This window comes from Pipistrellus hanaki (genome assembly GCF_964339955.1).
Source record: "Pipistrellus hanaki genome assembly, chromosome: 1".
In the NCBI taxonomy this organism is placed as follows: Eukaryota; Metazoa; Chordata; class Mammalia; order Chiroptera; family Vespertilionidae; genus Pipistrellus; species Pipistrellus hanaki.
In genome coordinates, this window is record NC_140503.1 from 123,032,729 (window position 1) to 123,045,067 (window position 12,339).

At 35.8% G+C, this 12,339-nt stretch overlaps 1 protein-coding gene across 1 annotated transcript in view; it reads right to left on the reverse strand.

Annotated features, from left to right (window-relative positions):
• DNAJC1 (DnaJ heat shock protein family (Hsp40) member C1) overlaps positions 1-12,339 on the reverse strand; it is a 193,687-nt gene that overhangs the window by 126,712 nt on the left and 54,636 nt on the right. Inside the window, exons 2-3 of the mRNA XM_084868533.1 lie at positions 2,092-2,193; positions 1,559-1,605 (exon numbers count right to left, since the gene is read on the reverse strand). Of these exons, the coding sequence (XP_084724659.1) occupies positions 1,559-1,605; positions 2,092-2,193 (149 nt within the window). The remainder of the gene's footprint in view (positions 1-1,558; positions 1,606-2,091; positions 2,194-12,339) is intronic.

Here is a 12,339-nt window from a genome sequence, read left to right on the forward strand (position 1 = left end):
TTACTAACTTTTAAGAAAACAACAAACAAAAAGCACAAATCTGATGCCAAAGATGTAGGGAGACTAAATAAAGCTATCTTTACAGACACATTCTTGATGTGTAAAACAAAACTTGGGGCTCAGTGAGAGAAACCAACTAGAAAATATGCACAGAATAATCAACACTTCTTTCAACATACTTCTAGGACTCTTTCAACACTATGGATTATCTCAAACCAGAGGAATGTTGGCTATGGTGTCTGGACCAATGCCAGCCCTTGTTATAAAGCAAAGAGCACTTCAAGAGAATATCTTGAATCCTTGCTTTGCAATCTGACAAACTGAGGTATTCAAATTAAAGAGTTAGGGTGAGGACCAAGAGTGGTAGCTAACATTTTAGGATATAGAATAATTCCAGATAATATATTTGAAGAAAGATTCAGAATGCTACAAAGCATCATTCTGGGAGGTTATCTTTAAGATGTATTAACACCCATATTAGCTGGCCTTAGCCTAAAATCTCAAATACCGACTTCTTTCTTTAAAGGTACTCTGTTAGTGTAGAGCAGCATTTTCAAACTGCAGATTGTGGCACACTAGTGACTCATGAAATCAATTTAGTGGTGACAACCAGCATTGTCTTAAAAAGAAAAATGACTAGAATAGCCTAACCTAGAATAGAAAACATCAGTCTGTTTCACACACATACAAAAGTGTTTTGTGAAATTTTTGTTTCACATATGTCTGTCTGTCTGTCCTGAGGCATGATGCAGAATGTATTTCCTACTGTGGGTTTGACTGAAAACACGTTGAAGCCCATTGCAGTACTGTCTACATTCCACACATTCTGAAGTAGAGAAGAGGAGCCTCTCTGCAGACTCCTCTTAAATCATTAGCACCATGCACCGCTGTGTGAACATATTACTGCTCTTCTGAAGGGGCACGGCGAGGTCTCCAAGTGAGGGGTTGCCTGCACTAACTAACCCTAAATGCAGGATCACTGGAGCAGAGGAAGGGAAGGGAAGGGAAAGGAAGGGGACAAAAGAAATAGGAGAAAGTAGCAAATATTTTTCTTTCATTCCTATCTTGTAGGTACATACTCATATAAGTTTGTTCTCTCACCCCAAAATTGTGTTTATTATTTTGTGAGTGAGGAAACATCGAGATGGTAATAACTTGAATATCACTTAACAGTCCAATTCCAAAACATTTAAGGAATTGAAAAGAACAAAAAGGACCACAAGACACAGATAAGAGCTATTTCTGACATATATAAAAATGAAAAGACATTTGTTTGAAGTCAAGTGGTATTTGTATTTCCCAGGGCCTAGACACTTGTTAAACATCTTATCTAATGAAGCCACAACTTGCTAATATACTTACTCGTATAAGTATTGAATCAACCTGGTGAAAAATTTCCATATTAAGTAACTCTAAATATGCATTTAAAAATATTGCATACCTTGGCAAAAACAAAAAACATTAACTTATAATAAACAAACTGTTCAATGAGACAATTTTTCCCTGTATAAACTGAGACATCGAAAATCTTAATTCAAAAACAGAAATGAATACTCACCTCTGCCTTCGTTCATCATCCTTTAAAACTTCATAAATGGCCACCAACTAAAATAGAAGCATTACTTTAAAATAAAAATACTCTCAACTATAAGAAATCACTTAAGAAGGTGAACATGCCATAATGCACATGCAGAAAACCCTATGTGCTTATAAGTAAAATGAATAGGTAAGACCTTGATTAGAAGCAACATTTTTTTGTTTTTAGAAGAACCTTAAAAGGTTACTAGTACCAATGCTTGATACCAAAATAAATATTTGTGAAAGATGCAAAAGTAATAATTATCTTAATATGTGCTTTTTAAAAGCAAAAGCTGTAATGTAGACAAGAAAATTATGACACTCCAAGAATTCAGAGATTCTAAAATAAAAAATACTGGTAAAATCATATTTTATAAAAATTAAATAAATGTACATACATTATATTTCTAAACAACATCCTCATTTCCAAATAAGATTATTCTACATATGTTACTATTTCTACCATAAACCTTTATAAATTTGTCACAAAACGTAATAGTATATTTCACTTACTTGTCTAAATTGAGTTTCTGCATTTTCATCTTTATTCTTGTCTGGATGCAAAGTTAATGAAAGCTTACGATATGCTTTTCTAATGTCTGCAGATGAAGCATCCTGGAGGTGGTGGGGGGAGGTGAAAAACACACAAAGCAAACTTTGTCAGAAAAAGAAATTCCCAGAACCTTGTTAAGATCTGAGAAGACAGCCAACCAAGTGCAGGACCCCAGGCAATGTAATCTGAGCAATCAGTCAGGCTATGCAACTGGCCTGTCCCACATGACTGAACAATTATTCAATCTAATTTGGCTCTCATCTTAACTTTTCATTACTATACAGTCACTTAAAGAAGACAGTACTTGGCAATCACCAGGTTGATTCAAAACGCTTTTCAAACACTTGCCTTCCTAAAATTAACCAAAAAATCTTTTTCAGTAATTAAGAGATCAAAAAGAAACAAATTAAAAATTAATACATCTGTATGCCTTCAAATGTCTTTATTTGAGAATCTTAAAGCCAGTTTCTGAATTTAAGGTCTACTATATGTGGTTTCTTCATTGTTATTTATACTGAATTTACCATCAAAAAACAACCTATGGAATCTCAATTCATGTCAGAAGTATGCCTATTTGAAGGCAGTTAAATATGCATTTATCCAAAATAATTATAAGTGTTATGTATATTGTACTTAACACTTTTGTTTTTAGTACTTTAAAGGGTGTTTTTAATGGTGTCAAGTTTCTAGAATCTGGTTTGCAGAAATAAATTTGCCCACTATTTATGTATTACTAATATAGTTTAAATATATTTGAGAGATCATGATAGTTCAATAAGAATACTTTGAATTAAGTGGATGTTAAAATTATATTTTATGTAATCCTGCGTGCACAGGTAAACACCTTACATGGCAATTACAAAATACAATAACAAATAATAATAAAATAAAATAACAAAGAACACTGTCAAGTTGGGATGAAATTTTATTTCCATGAAGTTTAAAAGTTATTCCAGTGATTAACATGTTCAGAGTGGGACAAATAATAAAATTGCTTATTAAATTTTATCTCATTTTATAGCTGAATATTTGTCCAATTAATTCCTAAAACTACTAAAAAAGTTTAAATGACTGAAAAACCAAACCAAAACAAGAATCTGTATATCTAGGACTAAACAGCTGTTAAAAGAGAGTTGAAAAGAGGCAAAGTGAGACAATTAGTCCGTTAAGCTTTTCTTTATAAACCATTACTGATATTCTGGAATTTATTGCTAGAGGCTATCAGTCAACTTAAAAGTTCAGCTGAGGTGTGAATATTTCTGTGACTTTTAGAGGGCTGAGAAGCTATAAAATTAGCATCAAGTAAGTTCTGTGGATAGTATGGTTATAATTTTCACTCTAATTTGTTAAATGGAATTAATGTATTCCCTATACCTAAATAATAGGTGACATAGTGTAGAAAAGGATGATTATTTACTGAAAATCTGTGACAGAAATTTTGTTGAGCAAAGAGGTCGTGTCAAATGAATAATAATTTGGGACTTTAATTTTAGATTTTATTAAGTTGTGACTATATCACACTGAGAAATTCCTAAAGTGCAGATTTCTTATAAAGTAAGAGTTTATATATTTTCTTGTGCTACAAAATTAGAACATGCTTATTATGGAGCAACTATGACTTACTTAAAATAAAAGCGGCCAATAGTCACTTAAGGCGTTTTCCTTCTCCGAGTCTTGCCATGCTGAACCCAATCCTCCAAACTTTGTTTTCCACAATATGTATCTTAAATGGAAATGTGCCTAGATGGCTCTATTTTAAACCTTTTGATAACTCCCAAGTGCCTTCATCATTGTCTTTTCCAATGATTTAGCTTCATCTCCCACTACCTTGGCCCATCCTCCTAGTTGCCCAGGTCATTACATTAGGAGACCATTCTTGTAATGTGTAATGATCTTTGGTTTTGCACCCACCTGTAGATATCGTTTTCTCCTAAAGAATGAGCCTCTCAGCTACACACCAATATTGCCTGCCTATTTTCCTCTTAAAAATTTGCCTCATAGCATTATTTCACCAATAAGCTCCACTTCACTAATAAGATAGAACTAAAAACCTCAGAATTTTTCTTACAAAGACACGCTCTAAATAAGTAGTACTATCTCAAACTAGCTTATGTATTTAATTTTAGTTAATTACTTAGTGAATATTAACTTATTTTACCTTTTTAACAACGCTATGACATTAGGATAGTTGTTACCAGGCCCATTTTACTGATTGAGGTGAGGCAGAGAGAGGTTAAAGTAATTTGCTTAAGTTCATAATGCTAATAAATAGATGAAAATAGAATTAAACCCCAGAAAATGTTGCATCATATTCAGAGCTCTGTTGGCTCTTTGGGTTCAGTTAGTAGATCTGGGCTGTGCCACTTCACAAGGGGTGACAACTTTGAAAAGGCAATGAGAACAATATTCATTTTAAAAAATATATAGTAAATACATAAACCAGTAACATAGTCATTTATCATCATTATCAAGTAGTACATATGGTACAAAATTATATGTGCTCTACTTTTATACCACCAGCAGAGCAGTATGTTTGTTTATACCAGCATCACCATAAAAATGTGAGTAATGCATTATGCTATGATGTTAGGACAACTATGACAACACCAGACAATAGGAATTTTTCAGCTCCATTAAAATCTTATGAGATTGCTGTTGTATATGCAGTTCATCATGGACCAAAATGTCATTATGTGGTACATAACTATATACACAGTATACTTGACATATCAAGTTCATGAGTTTTTTCTGATACTGTTTCCCACTAATTCATCTATTTAAAAAATACATATATATTTTATTGATTTTTTAGAGAGAGGAAGGGAGAGGGGTAAAAAGTTAGAAACATTGATGAGAGAGAAACATCAATCAGCTGCCTCCTGCACACCCCCCACTGGGGATGTGCCTGCAACCAAGGAACATGCCCCTGACCAGAATCGAACCAGGGACCCCCTCAGTCCACAGGTCAACACTCTATTCTCTGAGCCAAACCGGCCAGGGTTAATTCATCTAATTTTAAGAAGTAGTCAACAAGTAATTCTGGAGTTCACAATATTAGAAACAAATACCGTGGGGGATTTTTTAAATTAAATAAAGGTAAAAGAACAACATTCTTATTAATTTGATAAACTACATAGAAAACATCCACATAATTACAATGTGAATATAGTCAATTGCATTTTTAAGGGTAAAGACTCAGATATGCTAGCTTTTCTAACACATTTTACATCATATTTCTACTAGAGAACTGAATGTTAGAACATACATCTCCTCTACAGATTTTTTGCCTCTCTGGCTTGCAGAGAAATAATTTTGAAAGGGTTATGGATGAATTAACCATCTTTGACACAGAAGATCTACTGGGTTCAATTGCCAGAATTATTTTCCTTCTAAATTGGATAAGGTTCTTTGGCAAGCTGGACGTGAATTATGTTAATATTTGGATGACCTTTATAAAGAAGAGACAAATAGTCATTCTTTAAAAAACAACAACTGTGAAAGGAATATGCTTGTCAAAATTGTAACAATACAATGGGACAACAGCTAAAATAGAAGAGTAGGAAACTCCAAGGGCCTGTCCCTGCACAGAAACAACAAATAATCTGGCAAAAACTGGTGCCAATCAGGGCCAGGGATAGCAATTGGGATATACCATAGAAATATCAAAAAGCTTGAGAAAAAAGATTAGGGAGTAGATGCTTTAGAAATATAGGCTTTTGTAAAGCTCCCTCATATTTCTTAGAAACCATAAGACCATGTGCATACCCAAGGTGCAGTACATACTCAGAAAGGGTATTTAGGGTCTTCTGAAAAACCCCCCACAATTCCCACTACTGTCTGATGGCTAGGCTAAGAGTTGTAAACTGCCTGGCTAAGGGTTAAATGCATGTCACAACATATAGGAACCCACCAGCAAGGACTGTGGATGGGTTTTTTTAAACCTTTAAGGAAATCTCTGCTGAATCATTAGCTGGCCACTAAGCTAATGAAATGGAGACTTCAGTGCCCACATACAGCAAAGAATATCTACTTGACTAATTTAGTTTAGAAAAGTCACTAAACAATGTCAACCAAAGAAACAAACAAACAAAAACCCTGGTGTGGTGGAAGAATCTAATTACCACATTATATATTCAAAATGTCCAGTTTGTATTAAAAATTATAAAACATGCATAGAAACAAGAGAATCTGGTTCACATATGGGGAAAAATAAATTAATAGAAATTGCCCCCGAGGAAGTTCAAACATAGACTTACTAGACAAAGATTATAAATAAAGTATTTTAATATGCTCAAGAGCAAGTATAAAGAACTTAAAGTATGAGAATAATGTTTCACCAAATTTATAATAGCAATAAAGAGACAGAAATTTTAAAAAGAAACCAAAGAGAAATTCTGGCTTGGAAAATACAATAACTGAGATAAAAATTTTTCTATAGAAGGCTCAATAAATGATTTAAGCAGGCAGAAGAAAGAAATTTATAAAATTGAAGATAGATAAATTGAGAATAACGAATATGAGGAGCATGAAAAAGAATATAAATAAATGAAAAGAGCCTTGGCAGGCTACCACCAAGAGTACCAACATAAGGAGTGTCCAAGAGGGAGAAGAGAGATGAGAACAGAAAAAAAATTTTGAATAAAAAATGGCTAAAATTTTCCAAACTTCAGTGAAAGACATGAATATACAGTACACATTCAGGGTCTCAATAAATCCTAAATAAAATAAACTCAAAGACCTCCACACCTAGGAATATGATAACTAAATTGTTGACAGATAGAGAAAATCCTGAAAGCTGAAAGAGAAGCAATTCGGAATGTACAAGGGATTCTTTATAATATTAATAGCTAGTTTTACATTAGAAGCCGTGGAAACTGGAAGGTACCAGAATGGCATATATAAAGTGCTAAAAATATGTATTAATCAAGAATTCTATATACAATAAAACTATAGCTCAAAAATGAAAGAAATTATATTTCAATTAAACAAAAATTGAGAGTTCACAGCTAGTAGACTTGCTCTGGAAGAAAAGCTCTAGGTCTAGGAAGTCCTCCGGGCTGAAAGGTAAAACTATAGAAAGTAACAGAAATTCACATGAAAAAATAAAGGACACAGGTAAAAATAACTATATAGATAAATATAAAAGTTAATATCCAAGTAATTTTGTTTAGTAATCCATTTTTATTCTACATGATTTAAAAGACAGTAACTATTAGAACAGTAATTATAAATCCATGTCCTAAGTAAAATAATTATATAAGTCCATGTATACAAATGTAATGTGTTGCATTAACTATAGAAGGAAGGGGAACAGGGCTATTTAGAATATGGAATTTTTATGACAGAAACTCAATTGTTATCAATTTAAATCAGACTGCTATAAATTAAGATGTTAATCATAATTCCCTATGGCAAGCACTAAAAAAAAGTCTATAGTAAAATAAATAAAAGGTGAATCAGATGATACACTAGGAAATAAGATCTGAAACAAAAGAAAGCAATAAAGAAGGAATTGAGAAATAGAACATATAAAACATATAGAAAACAGAGTAAAGTGGCAAAAGTAAATATATATTATTAGTGATTACTTAAATGTAAATGGATTAAACTCTGCAATTAAAAGACAGAGATTACTAGAATGGATTATAAACAAACATGATTCAACAACATGGTATCTACAAGAGACAAATTTTAGAACCAAAGAGATAGAAAATGAATGGATGGAAAAAATATTAAATGCAAACAGTAGCCGAAAGAGTGGGATGTCTATATTAACATAATATACTTTAAAACAATTGTTAAGAGACAAAGACATATAATGACAAAGTCAATCCATCTAGAAGATATAATAGCCCAGCCAGTAGGGCTCAATGGCTGAGCACTGACCTGTGAACCAAGAGGTCATGGTTCCATTCTGTCAGGGCACATGCCTGGGTAATGGGCTCAATCCCCAGTAGGGGGCATGCAGGATGCAGCTGATCAATGATTCTTTTTCATCATTGATGTTTCTATCTCATTCTCCCTTCCTCTCTGAAATTAAAAAAAAAAAAAAATTTTTTGTTTAAAAAGCAGAGCTCAAAAGGAATTTTACAGATATAAATCACACACACACACACACACACACACACACACACACACACACACAAATCTCAACCTAATATTTTGCCTTAGTGGACTAGAAAAATAATAGTAAACTAAACCCACAGCAAGTAGGAGAACGGAAATAAAAAAGACTGAAGCAGAGATAAATTAAATAGAGAACAGAAAAACAACAGAGAAACCACAAAGCTAAAAATTGGTTCTCTGAAAATGTCAATGAAATTGACAAAACTACGTTACAGTAAGAGAAAGGAGTCAAATTAATAAACTCAGGAGTGAGAGTGGGGACATTATTAACACTATTACAGAAATAAAAGCAATTAACTGTATGCTAAACAATTAGAAAAGCCAGATAAAATAGACAAATTCCTGGAAACACAAAAACTGACTCATGAAGAAATAGAAAAACTGAATAGAACTATAACAAGTGAAGTGACTGATCAATTAAAAACACACACAAGAACTACAGGAAAAAGCACCCAGCCACCAATGCCTAACAAAGAAAAGCCCAACCATTAAAACCAGATTATTTCCTACTGAATTCTATGAAACATTTAAAGAAATCACAGTCCTCTTCAAAATCTTCCAAAAAATACAGGAGGAAGAAATGCTTTCTAACTTATCCTATGAGACTTTGATATCAAAGACAGACAAACACCACAAAAAAAGAAAACTATAGACAAATATCTCTTATGAATACAGATGCAAAATTCCTCTACAAACTTCTAGTAAACCAAATACAGCAACATAAAAAAAAAAAAAAGGATTATAGACCATGACCAAGTGAAATAGATTTATCCCATGAATATAAGGGTGTTACAGTGTATGAAAATCAATGAAAATATTGTAATACACCATATTGATTAAATGAAAATACACATAACCATTTCAATTAATGCAGGAAAGAATGATAAAATCCAATATTGTTTGATAGCAAAACACTAAACAAACTAAGACTAGAAGGGAACTTTCTTAAGTTGATGAAGTATATCTATGAAATACCTATAGCTAACCTCATACTAAATGGTAAAAGTTTAAAAGCTTTCCCTTAAATAAGTAATAAGAAGAATATCTGCTTATGATACCTTATACTGGAAGTTCTAACCTAAGCAATTAGTCAAGAAAAAGTAATAAAAGGAAACCAAATTGGAACAAAAGAATTAATACTAATTCTATTCATAGATGACATGATCCTATACATAGAAAATTAAAAAGCATCACAGAACAAGTATTAGATATTAGAGTTAATACAATCACATGCCACTTAATAACAGGAATACATTCTGAGAACTTCGTTGTTATGCAATTTTGTTGTGTAAACATCATAGGATATACTTACAGAAACCTAGATGATGTAGTCCTACTACAAACCCAGGCTGTTAGTTATAACCTATTACTGCTCCTAGGCTACAAGCCTGTGCAGCATGTTACTGTACAAAATAACATGAAATTAAATCAAGCACAAGAGCAAATAATACAATTGAGATGAGATTGTTACGCTGGCATAACATGATACACAGTTTTAAGTAGAAGAGTACACTCTAAAATAACAAATAGTAAATACATAAACCTGTAACATAGTTATTTATAATCATTATCAAGTGTGATGTACTGCAAATAATTATGTGCTCTGCTTTTAAACAACTGGTAGCCCAATAGGTTTATATCAACATCACCACAAACACGTTGAGTAATGGAATGCACTATGACATTAAGACAGCTATATCATCCCTAGGTGAAAGGAATTTACAGTTCCATTATGCCTTATTGAAGGCCCGATGCACAAAATTTGTGCAAGGGCCTTGGCCCCAGCCCCCACCCGTGGCCACTGCCGGGGCTGGGGGCCTCTGCCATAGCCGCCCCCCCACCCCCCCTCCACTGTGGCTTTGTCCAGAAGGAAGGGCATCCAGTCTAATTACATATTATGCTTTTACTAGAGTCCTAGTGCACAAAATTCATGCATAGGAGGGGTGTCCCTCAGCCTGGCCTGCACCTTCTCCAATCTGGGACCCCTCTGGGGATGTCTGACTACCAATTTTGATACTGGCAGTCAGACATCCCTCTTACAATCTGGGACCACTGGCTCCTAACTGCTTAACTGCCTAACTGCCCCTAACCACTTCTGCCTGCCAACCTGATTGCCCCCAACCACTCCTTTGCTGGCCTAATTGATGCCTAACTGCTCCCCTGCCAGCCTGATCACCCCCAACTGCCCTCCCCTGCTGGCCCCATCGCCTCCAACTGCCCTCCCCTGCCAACCTGATCGCCCACAACTGCCCTCCCCTGCGGACCTGATCACCCACAACTGCCCTCCCCTGCCAGTCTGATTGCCCACAATTGTCCTCCCCTGCCGCATCCTGCCTCCTCTGCCAGGATCCACCTCCTCCACGCAAGGTGGTGGAGATACTGGGACCAGCCTTCTCCTCGCCAAGCAGAGCTGCAGGACCTCCAGGCCTCAGTGAGGAGAGGCTGCCATGCCCTGCCACTGTGTACGCGGCCATCTTGTGATGACGTTGCATGTGAGGGCGCGAAGACCACCTAGGCTTTTATTAGTATAGATTATAATAGATTAGGGGCCCAGTGCAAGAATTCGCATACCTTGAAAGAAACTGTGGGCTGCGAGGCTGCAGTGGGCACAGGAGTGGATCTCCGCCCATCCTCAATGCCCTCGCCCAGGCCCTCTCACTGCGGCCCAGGTCCCCCGTCCCCCGTCTGCCAGCAGCCCCACTCCCACCGCTGCTCCCACATGCTGACGGTGTGGAGTGATTGGGGCTGGCGCCAGCAACAGGGGTGAGCAGTAGCTGCTGCCCTGATCGCCCCTCAGGAGCAGGGGGTGGTGGTGGTGGAGAAGCCCTCAGGGTGAATTGGAGCCAGCAGCCATGCTCGCATCTGCTGATTTTGCCGAGCTATCGGGACTGGTGCCAGGTGCCAGCAGTGGGTGTGAACGGGAGCTCCAGCACCAGCAGCAGGTGCAAGCACCAGGTGGGACCACGACATGCAGGAGGAAGAATTTTCAGTAATCACCAGAGGCTTGCCCTGATGACAGCAACTAGTGCCCCACCTTGGTCTGGCACCCCCGCTCACCTGCTCTACCATCCCACAGCGGCTGATGCCCACTATGTTCCGAGCACCCCCTGGTGGTTAGCACATGTCATAGCAACCGGTTGTTCAACTGTTCAGTCTATTTGCATATTAGATATATATATATATAGCTGGGACCACTCTTGTATATGTGGTCACATAACCACTTTACCTTCCTCTGCCTCTGTCTACTGCATTTTTCAATAGCAGAGCCAAATGATCTCATCTGAAAGCTGAGCCCAGACAGGTTCTATATATGACACAGGAAACATTTAAAATCTCATTCACCTACAGTAAATTCTTGGCTTTGTAGTCCTCAATTTAATGGATTTCAGATTTAACAGACAAAATTTCCAGATTGAATGTTATATGTGAAAACACCCTGTTAATTTTTAAATGCTCTTAAGATTTGCTTAAAATTAAATTAACAAGTTATTTTTGTTATTAATTCACTGTTATTTTTAATAAATTTTAGTGAATAGGACATATGTTGGGGGGGAAAACTGTAGTAATTTCTCCAATGTAAATAAATATTACATAGCTACAATTCTAGTGTACATATTTAAATCCCAGAGTCACCACTTGTAAACAATGTTTGGCGAATGATTAGCAAGTGATCACACTGCATCACACATGGTAATGGGTCTGCTGTCCATGGCCTGACCTTCTGCAGCAGTTTTAACTCCAGCTGGCCCAAGGTTCTAACATGTGTTAAGCCACACACCAGCTGTGTGTATTTGTTTACTCCTGGTGATGGGTGAATGCACACATTTACTAGGCCTATTCAGTATAAATTTAAAATTACTGAAATATATGTAGAAAACTTTGTGAAACTAACCTTCATACATACTTAATTTTAATTACACAAATGTGTCTACATGAGTAAAAACAGATAAAGGAAATAAACTGTCAATTTCTAGGCATAAAGAAAACCTACTTTATTATACAGTGACTTTTGACTTTAATGGACACCCATTTCCCTGAATTAGCCCAGTATACTGAGATTTTACTGTAATGCAAATTTGCAT